Source organism: Equus quagga, chromosome 15 (genome assembly GCF_021613505.1).
Source record: "Equus quagga isolate Etosha38 chromosome 15, UCLA_HA_Equagga_1.0, whole genome shotgun sequence".
Lineage (NCBI taxonomy): Eukaryota > Metazoa > Chordata > Mammalia > Perissodactyla > Equidae > Equus > Equus quagga.
In genome coordinates, this window is record NC_060281.1 from 50708862 (window position 1) to 50727111 (window position 18250).

The 18250-nt window shown below is 46.4% G+C and overlaps 1 protein-coding gene across 1 annotated transcript in view; it reads left to right on the forward strand.

Annotated features, from left to right (window-relative positions):
* Positions 1-11771, forward strand: part of GFOD1 (glucose-fructose oxidoreductase domain containing 1) — a 105632-nt gene extending 93861 nt beyond the window's left edge. Inside the window, exon 2 of the mRNA XM_046639566.1 lies at positions 4573-11771. Within this exon, the coding sequence (XP_046495522.1) occupies positions 4573-5492 (920 nt within the window). The 3' untranslated portion in view covers positions 5493-11771. The remainder of the gene's footprint in view (positions 1-4572) is intronic.
* The last annotated feature ends 6479 nt before the right edge of the window (positions 11772-18250 follow it).

Below are 18250 nucleotides of genomic sequence, written 5' to 3' on the forward strand. Positions count from 1 at the left end.
CTCAGACACTTCGTATTTTTCCCCACTTTCCATTTTCCACTGCCTGTTTATTAGGAGCGAAATCAAGTCCACATGTTTCAAGTCCCTGTGCTTGATTCTCTGCAGCGTGATTTCCTGTAAGATTGTTTGAAGTCCTAAAGTTTGGGGGCTTCTGCTTTAGAAGGAGGACACGACATCTTGCCACTAGAGAATATGAACCCCAAACCTAAAGGGAGTGTGTTTTGCATGGTGCTTTGAAAGATGCGTGGACTCAGGGCGGCAGAGATGGCTCTTCCGTCCTTTTGGTAAACTTGTCCATCCAGGAGTGAGGAAGCACAGACCTCCCCCTTAGGGAGTGATGAAGTGCAGACTGTCTCTGCAGAGCAGAAGCCAGGGCTTTGTTTTTCCCTCATGGTTCCCCTTAGGAATCAATCATGGCTGTTTTGGGGGAAGGCTCGTAAGGGGCCTCTCCCTTTCCCTGAACTCTTCAGTTTCTCTCCCTGGTGGAATCTACTTACCTTCATATCAAAGGAATGTCAGAGCCACATGTTTAGGGAGGGGGGCCTCTACTTATTAATTTTTTTCCAGCACAAAATGGAGAGAGGACTTTTCTCTGAAGAGCCCATTCTCGTACTTTCTCTGGAGGTGGCAAGAAAGGCATTGTGCTAAGACACATGAAAATCATGAAGACAGCAAAGACCTGTGGTATTTCTGGAGAGTCAGACCCAAAGCCCAGGCGGACAGGTGCTTTGGAAGGCAGGTGTCTGTCTGCTTTCTCCAGGAGAAATGCTGACACATATTCAATGGCATCCGACACACCCAGGATTGTGGGCTGTCAACCCTATGCCCAGACAATGCGAGCTGTCTTTCATTGTAGGTGATTTTAGGGGTGAGGGGAATGCTCTGTGCCACACGAGTGCATACACACACACACACACACACACATACACACACACGGTCTGAAGACTGGAAATCTACAATTAGAATCATATTCCTTCAGCCTAAGCCCTGATTCTTGTTAAACTGCTAAGAGCCTTGGAATTTCACATTCTGGGCATGTTGGCAGGACAGATTTTTGCAGGGGAACACTGAGAAATAGAACCTAAGGATCTTGCAGGGATCCCAGAATGGGCTTTGCAGAAACCTCACCAAGAGGTAGGGTTGAAAAAGACTGTCCAGAACAGAGAGAAAACAAACTTTGCCTTGCAAGTCTGTGAAGGGTCTGCTAGCTCTGCATTTTGGGTTCCTTTTAAAACTGGAAGCATTATCTTATATTTAACAATATGTCATAAGGGCTTCAAGAAGTTATCTTACAATTTACAGGGGGCAGCCCAGTGGCACAGCGGTTAAGTTTGCATGTTCTGCTTTGGCGGCCCGGGGTTCACCAGTTCGGATCCCAGTTGCGGACCTACGCGCCACTTGTCAATCCCCGCTGTGGCAGGCGTCTCACATATAAAATAGAGAAAGATGGGCACGGATGTTAGCTCAGGGCCAGGCTTCCTCAGCAAAAAGAGGAGGACTGGCAGTAGTTAGCTCAGGGCTAATCTTCCTCAGAAAAAAAAAAAAAGTAGGAACTTGGAAAATACAGAAAAATGTAGTGAAGAAAATAAAAATCAGTCAAATCCTACTAATCAATTGACCACTGTAAACATTTTGAGGTGTTCCCTTCCAGGTTTTTTCTTTCTCTTTTGTCTTTTGCAGAGAGAGTTGAGATCACAGTAGGTCTATGAATAGAGCCCTTTTCACTTAACATTACATCATGATCATCTTGCTTGACATTAGAAAGTCTGGGTAAGCATCATTTTCAGTGGTGGCACAATATTCCATTTTGTGGCTGTACTGCAGCTCACTTACCCATTCTTCTGCTGTCGGGCGGTTGCATTGTTCCCTGTTTTTCGCTTTGATAAGTCATGGAGTGAGAAGCCTCTTTGGGCGAGCGGCTGTGCTTACATTTTAGATGACTTCTTTATGATAGATTCCCCGAAGTCTCTTGTGACTTATGAAGATACTGTGTGTTAAGATAAGGCAGAGACCCATCTGTAAAGTGTGGATGTCGATAAGGACCGTGGGCAGAGAGGTGGGGCCAGGCAACAATGCTCACTGGGCTCCTGCCGCATACACAACACGCTTCTAGATGCCGTGGGCATTAAGTATAAACTTAAGAAATTAGAAGACCCAGCCTTTATCTTGAGGAACTTGCTGTCTAGTGTGGAACCGCAACATACATAAATAGCCTAAAGGAAGAGATGCCTGTGTCTCAGAGCCCTGGAGGAGCCAGGCACGGGTTTCAGGATGGAGTAGAGCTGGGCGCGTCGGTTCATATTGCATTTTCGGGAGAGGGAGTCTATAGCTTTCATCAGTTTCATTTCATCCACAGAGCTTTGGCGAATTACCCATTCAGGGATTGTCCTGGGTATGTGGAGAGGGAGTGAATTATTTTTCTCAATTTATTTTTTTCTTTTACTATTTTATTTTATAGTTTTTTATAATAGAAAAAATAAAATGGTAGTCAGGCTTCTGGTTTGTGGGACCTTGAGGTAGAGTATAGGAGAGGCCATAGCCTCTACCCAACAGGTGTGAGGCAGATTTTGGCAGCATTTGTCACCTGGCCCTGCAGTGACCTACCAATCTATTTACATATAAATCTGTTCCTGCCAGCATGAGCCGGTGCCATGAGCCTAATGCCAACAGGCTCACGTTATCAGAACATTACACAGGTGTGTGGCACCTTTGGTAATACAAACCAGTGCTTCCTCATCCCTCTGCTGGAGTCTCAGTCCTTACCTGGTTGCTAGGAGTTAAAGGAGCTTCTTCCTGACTCATTCCTGGTCATCAGGAAAGCCAGCCAGCTCTGCCCACATGGAAAAGCAAGGAGATGTGCTCACTGGAGGCTCCAGGCCTTTCACTCAGCACCAAAATTAGATATGCACATGGAAATGGACAGCCATTGATGGTAGTTATTTTCTACAATCTGTTCTGACCACGTCTATCGTTTGACTAGTTCTTCCAATGGGAAAATGAGAGAGCCATGTGCCAAGCTGTGGTTTTGTCTAGGCGTGTCCACTGGACAGACACCTGCAGGTGCAGGACTTCCACAGAACCTTCTGTCTTCGCTCAGCTTGTTTCAAGAGTTCATGGATTTTTGTCAAGTCAGGTGCACACCGTCAGGACGACGGGGATGGGTGTGTGTGTCTCCTCAACTGATTTCCTGGCGGTGTCCCCCTCATCTGTGGCTGGAGTATTCAGTCCCCATGAGAGGGTCTCTGTGCAGAGCAGGACTGGACAACAGAGACCTGCCACAGGCAGCCACATACCTTCACTCAGAAGCTTCCCAAATCTATTCACGTAGCATCCTTTACTCTGGCTTGCTAACAAAATCCATATAATTCTTTTGTTTGTTTGTTTGTTTTCAGTTCTGGTTGGCTGTTTCTCTGGGTTCCGTGGAGTTGTTTTTCTTTCCCAACTCTTGGCTTCTATGGAATAAATCCCTTTGTCATTCCCTGTCATGCTCCTTTTCTTTGATCCTTTGTTTTCTTCAGACCCAGAACCACTTAGTCTCCTAAAGGGCTTCCATCTACCTGTAATTTATGCACCCATTACACTCATCACATAAGCCTCGTTCTTATTTGGCCTCAGCTGCACTGGCCAAAAGCACCAAATCCCATCGTGACACAGATGGAGGTCGGGGAGGGACCAGCCACTGCCCACCCCTCAGATGCAGGGAGGGTCCACCCTTCCCGTAAGGAGCAGGGAAACATTAAACAAACACATCTGTGACCCCTGCCAGCCCTAATCCATAATGCAGAATAAACAGGCAAGATAACGCTTAAAATATAATCCTTTGTTGGTGGTTGTGGGGGATACAGCTAAGAGCTTAGACCTTTGAAGGATGTCCGTAAGAAAGCCTTCCTCATACTTAATCAGACTCACTTTGGCCATGACACATAATACATAAACTTATATATTCTGGTTCTGTCCAGCTAGAGACACTATTCTCTTCTCTACATACGATATTTTTAACAAAAGTTATATTTTACATATAAAATAAAACAAAACATTCCATATGTAAAATAATTTTAATAAAATATTTTATATGTAAAAAGATTATATTGTATACTTTAATGGAACTAGCCTATATAAATATAAGATATAATATAAAAATATAACGTAAATATTTAAATAATATTTTAAATATATAAATATTTTATAAGTAAAATATATTTGTATATAAAATGTTATAGATTACCATAAAATATTAAATGAAGCATTTTGTATTATATTGGCAAATATTTAAAAATATTTCTAAAATATAGGCTATTATATATATTAAAATAAATCTTCATCTTTAAATCAATGCCTATGGTTTAATGCTAAAATTATATAATTCGACTTAAATCTTTAAAATAATACTGAAATATATAGAATGTGTTATTTTTGGATCAATAAAAGGCGTTGTAAAATATTTTGAGATTGTAATATGGACTTGTGATCAGGTCCGGTTCCTGTTCTGAGCACTGACGTCTGGGGGCGACAGTGCCCCCACCGCTGCCTCCCCCCCAGCACCCTGATCCGTTCTTTTTTCTCTGCCCGCAGGCATCGGCAAGAACGTCATCTGCGACCGCACGGCCACGCCGCTGGACGCCTTCCGCATGATGTCGGCCGCCCACTACTACCCCAAGCTCATGAGCATCATGGGCAACGTGCTGCGCTTCCTGCCGGCCTTCGTGCGCATGAAGCAGCTCATCGAGGAGGGCTACGTGGGCGAGCTGCTGGTGTGCGAGGTGCAGGTGCACAGCGGCAGCCTGCTGGGCAAGAAGTACAACTGGAGCTGCGACGACCTGATGGGCGGCGGCGGCCTGCACTCGGTGGGCACCTACATCATCGACCTGCTCACCTTCCTCACCGGCCAGAAGGCCGTCAAGGTCCACGGGCTGCTCAAGACCTTCGTGAAGCAGACCGACCACATCAAGGGCATTCGCCAGATCACCAGCGACGACTTCTGCACCTTCCAGATGGTGCTGGAGGGCGGGGTGTGCTGCACGGTCACCCTCAACTTCAACGTGCCTGGCGAGTTCAAGCAGGACGTCACCGTGGTGGGCTCAGCTGGGCGCCTGCTGGCAGTGGGCACGGACCTCTACGGGCAACGCAACAGCGCCCCAGAGCAGGAGCTGTTGCTGCAGGATGCCACGCCCGTCAGCAACTCCCTGCTGCCCGAGAAGGCCTTCAGTGACATCCCCTCGCCCTATCTGCGCGGCACCATCAAGATGATGCAGGCCGTGCGCCAGGCCTTCCAGGACCAGGATGACCGGCGCACGTGGGATGGACGGCCGCTCACCATGGCCGCCACCTTCGATGACTGCCTGTATGCCCTGTGCGTGGTGGACACCATCAAGAGGTCCAGCCAGACGGGCGAGTGGCAGAACATTGCCATCATGACCGAGGAGCCAGAGCTGAGCCCCGCCTACCTGATCAGCGAGGCCATGCGCCGGAGCAGGATGTCCCTGTACTGTTAGCATGGACTGGGGACCTAGAGGGACTTAGGCCTTCTGCGTGGGTCCGAGAGAGGGGGAAATGCATGAAAAAGAGGTAGCCTCAAGGAGTGTGGGCGTGGGGAAGTGAAGGGGCAGTGTGAGTAAATGGCATCTGGGAAGGTGAGGCCCAGCCCAGGGGAATACCCCCAAACAGAACTGTTGAGGGGCTCAGCTGATATCCTGGGAGTGTTCAGAGGGTCTGCCCTTCCTGCTGGGTATTTGCATGAGAGGGCGGAGGTTTAGTGGCTTCTGCTACCCTTTATGGAGAGAGGAGTTGCTTCCCTCTGCACCTCATCCCCTTGCCACGCCTTGGCCTCCTTTGCAAGCCAAATGCTCTTGCGGGGTCAAGGCCCTGAATCGGATGGCAAGCTCAGTTGGTGCCAGCTTCCCTGACACCCACTACTGGCAGGAGAAAGCACATCTCACATGCCCGCACAAGCCGGTTAGTCTGGGGACAGGTGGGGGTGCAGTGGGCTAAGGTGAGAGTTCAAATTCCAGGAAGCCACTTCAAGTGTCTGAAGGAAAAAGCACTTGGTAGCAGAGTGTACAGCTTTCTTGATTGATTGGGCTTCCTCAGAGGAAGCAGGAGGGAGTGTCTTCCTAATCGGTTGCTTGCCCTTCACCTGGCCTGAGGTGGGGTGAGGGAGTGCCAGGAACAGCAAGCAGAGAGACGGTTCCCTGAAGCCCAAAGGAAAGAGCAAGAGCACATCCAAACAGCCAAGGCAGAGAATAAAATATCCCTTTGAATCTGTCAACAATTAAGAACCTGCAAGGAGCCACGTTATAACACTACTTCCGGCAGAGTGGATATGGGTGTGAGAGGGATTCAGCAGTGAAGTGTTGAGGTTGTCCTTTCACACGGCTCTCCAGGCAGGCCCGAGGAGACAGCAGGGGGTGTGGGCTTGACCAGGGGCTCGCTCCTACGCTGGCATCAGGGACTGGGGGTGGCTGCGGGCCCCAGTGTTACAGTGGGGATCCCCCAGTGGAAGGGCAAGGGAGCCAGCCCTGGACTTGCTTTGGGCTCCAACACCCATCTCTCCTACCAAGCTGAGGAAGGGCTTTTAGGAGATTCCCCCAGCTTTGGGGATTTAAAACGGCAAGCCTTCAGTTCCACAAGATAGAATCCTCTTCCCTTAAAAAAAAAAACAAAAACAAAAGTCAAGGCTCTTTTCCTTAGCTTTGACCTTCGTCGATTCTGACACTTGAAAATTTTTGAATAGGTATTAAACAAAACAAAACAAAAGGACAACAGGAACATAATGTTTAGTGTTTCTAAAACGGGGGCTTCAGAGCGCTCTGAGGTGTATGCTTCATGTGGCGTTGAGAAGGCTAATGTTGGAAAACACGTTCTTCCTCTCCTTGGTCTTCTGTCTCTCTTGTCTTGTCACCCTCTGCTTACAGAGCTTTATTGGAGATGGCAAGCTGCAGGCCCGGACGAGCAGGCAGGTCAAAGGGGAATAACCAGAGTCACACACACACTCACAGACATACAAACATGGGTTTGTGAATGCTCACTGCCACCAAATGTCACTAAAATTGTTCCAAAAAACTCAGACCTGGTCTTGAAAGACAGACCAAGTCAAATACATTTTGCAAACAGGGAGTCATCCTTTTGTTCTTTTCACAATCCTTCACCCCACAGAAGACATTTGTCGAGGCTGGATGTGGAGACCATGACTTGTAACTGTGCATAGCTTTTGTTCACAGGTCGCAGACATCCAGCAGTTGTCTTTGGCACACAACCGAGGTTTAGACTTCTCTTCAGATCACTGGCAAGAGAACTAGAAGGGTCTATAAGGGGCTGGGAGTGCGCCCCCAGGAGCTGAGTAGGCAGAATCTGAAAACGAGCAGCACAACTGAGAGGTCGGTTACATCCTCCATTCTCCTCCCAGGGTCAATATACTGTGATGCCCAGGCTGCCCGTGGGTACCGTGTGGGCGTGTCCAAACTCCACCGGAATGTTGGTCATTTTCTAGCACAGAGGAGTAAGAATTGCCTTCCTGGAGAGAATCACCCTACTTCCTTGTGGCCTGACGGCAACGGTAAGGCTACTCAGCTGAAAGTCTTGACGGTGCGTTATGCTCCCTGATCTGTTGACAGACTTCATGGTGAGCATGCCAGCGTCTGTAGCTTTCAGTCCAGAACTAGAAATGTGGTAGGATGGGAGTCTCCCAGTCACAGCTGAAGCAGAGGGCCATGCCGTGGACTCTTGGTTCAGGTTCTCCTAAATTGCCCCCTGGATAAACAGCTTTTGTGGAAACTGAGTGGAAAGAATTTGTTTTTCTAGCTAGCCTAAAAGGCTGTGATTAAGGATGAAGGGCAAGGAAACTCGGTGTCTCTATGGGTCTCATTTTTCTACATCGTTTATAATCTAAGTAGAGCTATTCCTGGAGTTTCAATTTATGTTTCTGTACTTACCCAAAATACTTGGGAGTTTTCTTCCCCTCAAAGGCCTCTGAGCTCTGTGATAAATATTCAGTGTCTAAAACAGAAATTCTCATTTGAGGCTCGGGTATATAGAAAGAATATATATTCTTAAAAGAAGCATGAAAAATATTTTAGTAAGTGTACTCAAATTTTATCTACTGAAATGCATGTAGTAGGTAGATGCAGGAATGAGAGGAAGAAAAGACCTAGATAGTTCATTTTTTTAATACAAAAATTACAGTAAATGGGTTTATGTTACTTCTTAAGGGCTCTTTTTTGTCCCTGTCCTACCATTTGCAAAGACTGGGTTGGGAACCGTAATATGAAGCTGAAATCTCAAGCTTTCTACAACATTCTGTAGAAGGACTTTGTTTCAGCCCAGCCCCTCTAATAGTGCTCTCAGGTGTCTGGGGATCTTCAGCTGACTTTGACCTAGGAAGATATCCCAGCCCCTTTCTGCTTTAATGTGTTTCAAGGACCCGGTGTCATGGAGGCACCACTTCAGGGTCATCACATTTAGTCCCCCTTGGCTGATTTGTTCCCATCATTGTGTGGATGCCTCTGGTACTGGAAGTTTTTGCTCATGCCACTAGTTGCCTCTGCAGATGTCCCAAATTCCAAATTCTGAGGGAGGGTGTAGGTCAGGGGTTCTTACCCAGTAGCCACAAGTGTTTGGGAACGCTCTGTGCTTGTGTGGAAAGTTTGGATTTTTGGAGTTTTCTTCTGGAGAGAGAGTCCATGACCACTGTCAGCTTCTCTCCAACTTCTCCCCTCAATGGGAGAGGCGTTGCAGGGTACCACAGATACCTGTTAGCCTACCTGATGGCAAATACCTCTGTGTCAGGTCTATCTGACTATAGGGTCAGTCGTGGCTGACTCCAACTCAAGATGAACTTCTTCTGGACCTTTCTCCATCTGCAGAGCCATCCCAGTACCCTCTGTGCTCCAACATTTCTGGATTATCCACTGTGTGCACAGTATTTTAAGTATATTATCTCATTTAATCCATAAAAACCCTATAGTATTGGGAATTGTTATTCCCGTTTTACTCATGAGAAAATCAAGGCTCTGAGAGGAAGAGTAAGTCATACAACTATTAAGCAGAAGTGGGGTCACCTGAATCCAAAACCTTTCTTCTCCTCCAAACCATGTTGCCTCCCAAGAGAGAAAATTTGTGCCTCTGCAGTTCTCGCCAGGCAGGAAAGCACTCCCTGTCGAACACTGCTGGGGGTCTGCTCTCATGCCCTCTGGAGCAACTGTGATTAGAGCCGAATGGGACCTGCATGGGGCTCCACTCTACTGCCGCCGACATCCTTCTCTTGAGCAGGATGCCACATTTGATGTTCTGCCAGAAGGTTCGTTATGGAGCTGCAAACAGAAGTAGTCGATTTTTCTTCCCCTTCCAAAATGGAAATATCACTCAGCTTCTTTTAGAATGGACTTCCTAAGTTGATTTTGATTGAAGGTGATGCAGCAAACCGCAGAGTTGAGGATTTTCAAAACGTCATTGGCCGATTATTATAGATGGCCTTGGACTTTGGTCTTTGTGGTCTGAGTATAACATAGGAAACCGTCTTTTCTCAGGGAGTGGGCTTCTTAAAGTTCATTTGTCTGTGACCCGGGGTTTAGCTGTGTGTTGCATTTGTACCTTTACACTCTCTTCATCTTGTCTCACAGCCACAGCTGTTGAATTTGACCTGCGGTCAAGGAGGGAAATTCACTGCTAATGATATCCTGGGGAGAAGTAAATCCACTGGCATCTGAAGGGACTTCAGAGCCACATATATTCAGTTCCTTGATTTTACGTCCCCGAGAGGTTATGATGGCCAAGGTCACACCTCTTCTTAGTGTTAGAGCCAGGCCTAGAAGCCCAGTTTTCTTGACTCTAAGTCACATCCTGCCTTACACAGCATCTTCAGAGCTCTCAGATGGGGAGAGGGAGGCTCGGAGAGGAGGAAGGACTTGTCTGAGGACCCACAGCTGGGTGCTGGAAGAGTCGCAGTTAGAACTCAGACCTGCAATGGGCTGTAGTCCCCAACTGTCGCAGCTGAATCAAGTTTTTAGAAACTCAATTGTGTCTTGAATTGCTCAGAAAACTGTTTAAAATTTTCCATTGTGCTTGTAATGTGGACAATTATCCCTAATTTGTACTGTATTTGGCAAGGATGGGGGACGTAAATTCAGATGTTCGCCTTTGGGATTTCCTGAGGTCAACTCTACTTATATCGCCCCCACCCCTCTTCCAGATACAGAGCTAGGCCTTCACTAGCTTAGGACTTCTGCTCCACCCACTTCCTACTTTTTTTGGCCATCAAAGCCCTAAAGTTTATAGGGCAGGGGCCATGACATTAGGGAGCTCCTAAAAAAAATCAACTATCAGAGCCCCACATTTCAGTTCCCCTTTGGGGACAGGGAGGGGAGCAATGAAAGAAAAGCCACATGTGTCTGCAGCGTGGCTTCACCCTTTACCCGCAGCTTCATGCCTTGCCCAGCCTGTCCCACCCTGGGCAGAGAAGTGGCAGATGGGGAGGGCTTGAGTTTCAGGGGACAGCCCTGAGTCAGGCTCTCAGGACTCCTCACAAGAGGAGTGAAGACCCTCTGTGCTGCTTTAAGAGCTGATGGAGTCAGTGGTCTCATTGGGGTCTGGAGGGGAAGCTGGTACTGTATTTGAGTGACCACATACATCAGTTAGCGATGGAAGGTGGTGGCCTCCTGACCTTTCTCTACCCCACGTCACAGTCCCTATTTGCCAGAGCCCTTGGGAGGGCAGCGTCTGGCTCTCAGTCAGTCTCCGATAGTGTTGCACTATGACTACTCTTGAATCTGTGGCACCCTTTTCTGTTTACCCCAGCAGTGAGTAGAGTCATAACGAGACCATGTCATATGCAATGGCTCTGTGCTTAGTGTGGCCTCAAGTTTGCCTGGGTGGGTGTGACCAGGGCCTGCAGAATAACCGTGGTGTCTGCTGTGTCGCTCTCTCCTTCCCCTTGAGGTCTCTGTTGTCCCCTGCAGCCATCACAAGGGCTAAGTTGTTGAATGAGCCCCATGGTTTCTCCTGATAAATGTGATGACTTATTTGTGATTCTACTCTAACCCAGGTTAAGAAACAAACAAAAAAACAAGCCACCTGACCAGCTCCTTTGCTCCCCTCCTTCTCTTTCAGGCCTCCAAATGTATTTAGTATTCTGCCCTGTGCCTTGCCCAGGGGAGGGAGAAGTTTCTAGCAATTACAGCTTTCTGTGTGCTGCCTGGTGCTTTTACAGTCCTTTTTTTTTTTTTTTTTTTTACCAAAATTGCATTTGTTTCGTTGTCATTGTTGAGTATATATTTATTGTATTTTACAAACATGGATATATATATATATGTATGTATATGTATAAAACCAAACTTATATATAAAATGTCAAGGCATGTATACTAGATATTTTAAAGAGTTATTTATCAAGGGGAAAAGATGTGTGTTATAAAGTCAACAGAGTCTATATTTTATATATAATGTAGATAGCAAAAAATAGCTTATAAATTATAGAAGGTTTTGGTTTTCTCTTTTATTATTAAAGCAAAAAAACCAAAAAACAAAAAAAAGGACACTGATGCAACTGTTCTTGGTGTTTTAAAGGCCAAACTACTGTGGGAGGTGGCCTTCCCTTCTGGGCCTTGCGCTCTGCAGTCTGCGCTCCGGGCCCAGGCGCTGATGCAACACACAGGGGCCCTGGTTAGCATCACTCAGCCAGCTGGCATGTGCCATGTCAAAGGTGGCTTCCTGCTGTCCTCCACAATTTGCATTGGTAGGATAAAGGAGTGAAAGTAGCAAATAAAGATTGAAGAGAAGATACAATTCCAGCTGTTTTCCTCTTTATTAGTCCCAGGTGTTCCAGCTCATGAGTTAGGTACCTGGTCAGTTTGTGAGAGCTGAAGCAAGAACGGAGGTGGTAATGATGGTGGTACATCCAGAGAGAGAGAGAGTGTGTGTGTGTGTGTGAAAAGCTAGTCCAGACAACAAGATGATAACATACACTTTAGATTGGGGACCAAATTTTAGAATTCTCTATTATTTTAATATCTTAACCTAATACCTCACACCAAGCTCTGAAAGACACTTTCTAACCGGCACAGCTGACTATTTACCAGAGCATCTTTGCTTACTTCATTCTTAGTAGCATTTAAGGGCAACCATCTTGGACTGAGCTCAGCCTAATTTCAAATTTGCATGACATGAGTTCTCTCATGGATTGGCTGACCTTTCTTTTCCACCCTCTGCTGTCTTAGAGAACGCATACAGGTAATTCTTCTGGGCCATGCTTTCCTTCACTTGAAAAGAGTTAAGAATTAGTAAGAAGGATGCAAAAGCAGGTCCTGATGTTAATGCATTCAGAACACAGGCCATCCATTAAGACAATAAAGTTGCAGCAAACCCCTACATTCACATGGATTATTATGATGCACACATAACATTCTCATATCTTATGACACTGTAGCAAATCTAAGATCAGTTCTGAAGGTGGCAGTAGGAGAGAGTGCTTTGTCAAAGCTGAGAACACCCTTTGCCCAAATATGAAATATGGCTGCAATGGGGTCCAGTCCTGAGTTCTTCCAGCAGAGTGGCCTGGGAACCAGCCCCTGATGGAAGACTCCACTCTCCTAAGCATTTATGTACATTTTCAATCCTGGAGCTAGCGGTTCCTTCACAGATTTGGAATCTCTTTGTGATGCTGGTTTCTCTCCAATTAGGCCCATTTCTTATTACGTAAACCAGGGATTATACAGCGCCCTACTAAATCACAGGCTATGATCACATTGCTTTCATAGTCTGGACTGTTGTTTAAAAAGAATAGACGCAATTACATTGCAAGTCATTCACGTTGTTTACTGGTCAAATGGAGAGAAATCTGTGTCTCCTATCTACACCCCCACCGCGTGCGCACGCACACACACACACACACACACATACACAGAAGCATTTGCTAGTTTCACCTCCTGCTTCTTTGATCTTGTGCATTTTTAGCACCTGTTTTGACAAGTCTGGCTGATACAGTCTGGAGAGTAAAATGACTGCTACAATTGTTATGAGAATGAATTACACATATACAAAGTATGCAGAAGTTTGTATAGAAATGAAAAAAAATAATTTCACCTCATTATAAGTAGTCAGTTCCCATTTTATTAACCCACATTTACCTTAATCTCGTCTAAGCAGCCCCTATCTGAGTCCCTAGGTGCATTTGTCTGTAGCCGTGCCCCCTGCTGGAAGGCTGTCCAAGACATGTAGACGACAGAAGTCAAAAAGATACCACTTCATAGAGTTTGGGCCAAGTCACGGCCAGCTAGACAGCGTTATGGCTTACTTGAGCCAAACCTCCACAAAAAAGCTGACACAAAACATTCAAAATTCTTCGCCTTGGTCATTTCAAGTTCAGGCTTCCTCTTGAATCCTATCTCTGAGTCTACATCCACTGGGTAAATTCCTGAGAGATGACTTGCATTCTGACAGCGTTGGTAGCATTGCTGTGGGCCAACCACAGCTCTACAGGATGAACTTACCATCTCTAGGCTGCTTGTTTGACTTCCTCTGAAATTCATTCTAATTATGGGAACACCTTTCTCTCCTAATATTACACAGATTCTGATCACCTTGGATCAAAGCCTTTAGCCATGAAAATGAAAGGCTAACTTGAAAGACCCTTCTTGGACAACTATAGATTAATTAATTTCTTGGTCAATGATTCGTACATTGATGGGGCTCAATCCCAGAATTACAGTCTGGGATGTACACGGATGTCTGCCCCATTGTCTCTGCCCATTGATCACTGGCCATCAGTGCCTTGGAAGAAGGACACCCTGGGGAGGAGGAGCCCTAAGAGGAGCTTGAGTGGTTGCAGTGGATTTGGAGACTATGTCCACAAAGCCCTCAAGGCTCCAGGCAGTCCTCAGTCTTGAAACCCCGCTCCCTTTCAGAGATCACTGAAGGGTCTAAATCAGGCCGCAGTCAGACCAGGCTGTCTGAGGCTGCCTTGGGAGTGGTGAAGCACTCCAGACTCCTCGAAATCAAAGACCAAGCTGGCATAAGAGCTAGTGAGAGACTACAGGGAGGGGAGCAAGAGCAGAGCCCCACTGTCTTTCCAGGCCTGCTGGGGCTGCTTGTCCGGGATGTGGTAGCTAACCGGTGAGCCTGGAGAAGTCAGTCGGTCTTCAGTGTGCTAGGCTAAGGGGTCTGGACTTGACATTCAGGTTTCTGCCATGGAGCAGAAGAGCGAGCTAGCCTGGAAGAACAGCTGTGTATCATTCTGGCTGTGAAGTGCTAAAACTGTATCACAGAGGAAGCAAGTGGGAGGGAAGGGATAGGGAGAGAAAAGAGGAGGAGGAGCTGGCGGTAGTGGGGGGCAGCAGGGGGAAGAGAGGGCAGGAGCAGAAGTGGTAGTTCATGCCAAGGGTGAAAATAGATGAAGGGGGGAAATTTGATGAAAGGCCAGAGATGTGCCTATAAGACATGGAAGGTTCCAAGGATTGGGCAGTGTTACATGATCTGAAATGAGCCTCCTCTGCTGCTGACAGGCCTAATCTCTGCTCTGAGAACAGCTTGTATGAGGAGGAGGAGAGCAGATGAGAAGGAATGAGGGAGGAATTCTTACAGGAATTTTAAAAGCCTGGCTGATTCACTTCTAGAGCTGTTCAAAGGTATCGAACTCTTGGCATTTGCTGGAAAATTTTCAGTACCAACCACAGTGTTAAATGAGCACCAGACCCCAGGCACACCTGGGATCCCATCCTCCTTTCTTGTTGCTGTTCCTAGTTGCAATTCCCCAAACCTGGAGTCTTTGCAGATTTAACATCTGCCATTTCACCCTGCGCGTTAGTCCCCTCCTGGGCCTTCCGGACACTTTCCACTCAGGAATCCGACATTTAGCCTTTTTTTGTGCACACAGGGTCTCTCTCCCATCCTCAGCTTTCAGAGATCCTGACCACCAAACCGTCATTATCATCTGCTTTCTCCTCTTGCACCAGAGCATCTCCGAAGAAAATCCCCAGTGGAGCAGGCCCAGCCCAGCAGGAGCGGATGCTCATCAGCTACATCCAGCCTGGCCTCTGCTGTCTTGGACTTCCTGGCTCAGGCCTCAGATTTGTCCTGGATCTTCTCGCTCATCAGGTTGGTTGTGACATCCAGGTTTCTCCCTTACTTGTTTACAATGGCCTCTCGCTTTCATTCATCCAAACTGAGGTCATTTAATACATGTTGTATCTGACTTGCTTCCTCATCCTTGCACAGGAAACAAAGGCAGGCATCGTTCCCTCCTAATGCTGGGTCTCAGTCCTTCCCAGCCTGCCCTCATTCTCCACCTTGAACCTCTCCCTGTCCACTGAACTCTTCCCTCATCCTTCAGTTAGGCCAGAGTATGGATTTGGGGAATCTTTGAACTTGAATGGGAGGAAAAAAAAAAACACATCTTGATTTTTACTAACTTGAACTGAAATTTAGCATTTTCTCCAATTATGGCATCAAGTTACAGTTTTATTAGCAGCGTCTTTGACTTTATCACCAATGGAAATTATATATATTTTCAGCTCTCATTATTCATTTTGTATATATCTTAAAATGTCACTCATACTCATCACTTCTCTGAAATTATAAAAATCATTAGATGACAGCCAGATCTTATTTAATACTTCAGTAAAAAGCCCATACACTGGGCCCGGCCCGGTGGTGCAGTGGTTAAGTGCGCATGTTCCACTTCTCGGCGACCCGGGGTTCGCAGGTTCAGATCCCGGGTGCAGACATGGCACCGCTTGGCACGCCATGCTGTGGTAGGCGTCCCACATATAAAGTAGAGGAAAACGGGCATGGATGTTAGCTCAGGGCCAGGCTTCCTCAGCAAAGAAAGAGGAGGACTGGCAGTAGTTAGCTCAGGGCTAATCTTCCTCAAAAAAAAAGCCCACACCCTGCCTTATCACAGTTTTCTTAAAATTTTGGGTAACTATATATCAATATAATTTGTTACTTTGTAATCATGTATTATTTTATACATATAAAAATATTATTCTGGGGAAAAAAAATTATTTCAAAAGGGGTCCATCGTCTTCACCAGACTGCCAGAGATATACGTGACACAAAATAGCTGAGAACCCCTGAGTGTGGCGGAAATAGCCTTAGCATGATCCTTACTCTCAAATGTAAAAATTTTCCATTCTTATCGAATATGACTTAAACAATGACACAATTAGTTTAAAATAGATACTCTGAAATCCAAAGACCCCTTCTGGACCTCCAAACCCCTGTTTTTAGGAAGTTCTTGATCCAAAGCATTGTTTCCCAAACAAAGCTGTGCACCAGAATCAAAAGCGCCACCTTCTTCTGAGCAGATTCTTGGGCACTGCACCACACCACCTGAAGGAATCTTCGGGCAGAAGAGGTAGCTGGAAATTTTTTAAATGCGAACACCACCAGCATTTATTAAAAGGCTCACACCGTCCGAAGAGGTATGCAATGAAAGTGACAACCCCTTCCATCCTAGACCCTCAGGTCCACTTTCTAGAGGTAATCTCCATCAACAGTTGTATTCTCTCCCTGAAGTCATCTGAGCATATACACACGCATTATACATACTGTACACACAGTTCTGTGTCTTGCTCCTTTTCTCTTAGTAATATATTTTTAACATCTTTCCACATCAGCATGTAAGACTGACCTCATTCTTTTTAATGGCTTTATTGAAAGAAATCAACATTAAAAATTCTAATTAAAAAAATTTAAAGCTCCAGAGATCGATGGCGGCAATGGTTGCAAAATCATTTGAATGTGCTAAGTGCCACTGGACTATACACTTAAAGATGGGAAGATGGTAAATTTTGTGTTTTGCATATTTTATCACAATTTTAAAAAATTGTTGTACGCTCCCTAGGTAACTGAGCTGCAGCTCCAGCCCCCTCCCCTGCCCCACTGCTTTCCCTCGGTCAGGGGAGCCAGACTGACATTTTGGGGACACCTACTCTCATTTGCCTCTTTGCCACCATTCAGAGCCCTCTCATTCTGGAGAACCCAGAAGCAAAATGACGATTTGTATTTCTTTATGGAAACAAATGATCTCCTTTTCACGGGTGCTGTTAACACAGAGTGTTAGGGGCGTGAAAGGGTTCTCCCCCAAGCCTGTCAGGAGTCAGCAGACAGCTGGCATTACCACTGACAGTCCAAGCACTCGCGAGGAGAGAATCCTTTCAGCTCTGGAATGCCTTTCATCCTCCGTGTTGAAAGCTTTGCAGAAATCAGGCCAGGGCTTGTGAAACAAACTCAAGCCTGGTTGCAAACAACCCCAAAAGCCCGCACTAAAGCCTCCTTGTACTTTCTTTGACTGGCATTTCAGTGTCCTTGACCCAGCTAAAGGGCTTGGAAAAAGCCTCTTCACAAGCGACATGCTCAGATAAGTTAAATCCCCTGGAACTCAGGGGTGTATCTGCAGTATATCTGTACAGTTTAATGTACTTCCATTGATCCCCGGACTCGGGAGCAGTTCAGATCTGAGGGAACAAAGCCTGCTTCAGAGGATAGCGTTGTGAAACCTTCAACCCCAGGCAGATTCTCCCAGAGCCTCGGTCCATCTGTGTCACAAAGACAAGTCCAGGCGAAGTATGCCTTCGCTACAGGCTGACTCGGCACCGAGTCAGACACTTGCCAAAGGGGCCTTGGTGACCTGGGAAATTTACTGTGGTACCCAAATTCCTGTCTCTCTGTTAAGGAATCACTTAAAAATCTCAACTTTAAACGTCTCAGGACCTCCCACATTCAGGTAGCTTGGCTCCATGGGTTTGTCCAAGTCTCAGTGGTAGGGTCCTACAGGTGAGGTTACTTGTTGGAGATTAGAATTTTCCCCATGTTGTGTCACTTCCTAGAGTGTTATGCCACGTCACTGCATCCATTGACATTTCATGGGAGGAGTCTGGTTTGCGAGGCATGGTTCTGAACTTATAAGTTCGTTGGAGATTCTTCTCAGTTCTCTACTTCCTACGTGGTTGCTAATGGCCACTTGTCTGGAAGGTTTCATCCATCACGTAGCCCTCTCCTCCCATATTACCAACACTCTGTCCATGCATTTGTGAACTGTATTCCACTGTCCGCCCTGTCGGATTTCACCTGTTCACACACCGTTCCTTTAAGCCCTGGTGGCCTTGCCTGACCCAGGCAGGGTTCATCTTCAAGACCTAGACCCTAGGGAGCAGCAGAGACCTTGGTATTATATTCAGAGAACTGTGGGGTTTCCACGCCCATGGTGTTTTCATTTCACTGCTACGTTTCCTTTGGGATCAGATTGTTCGCAGACTTGATTC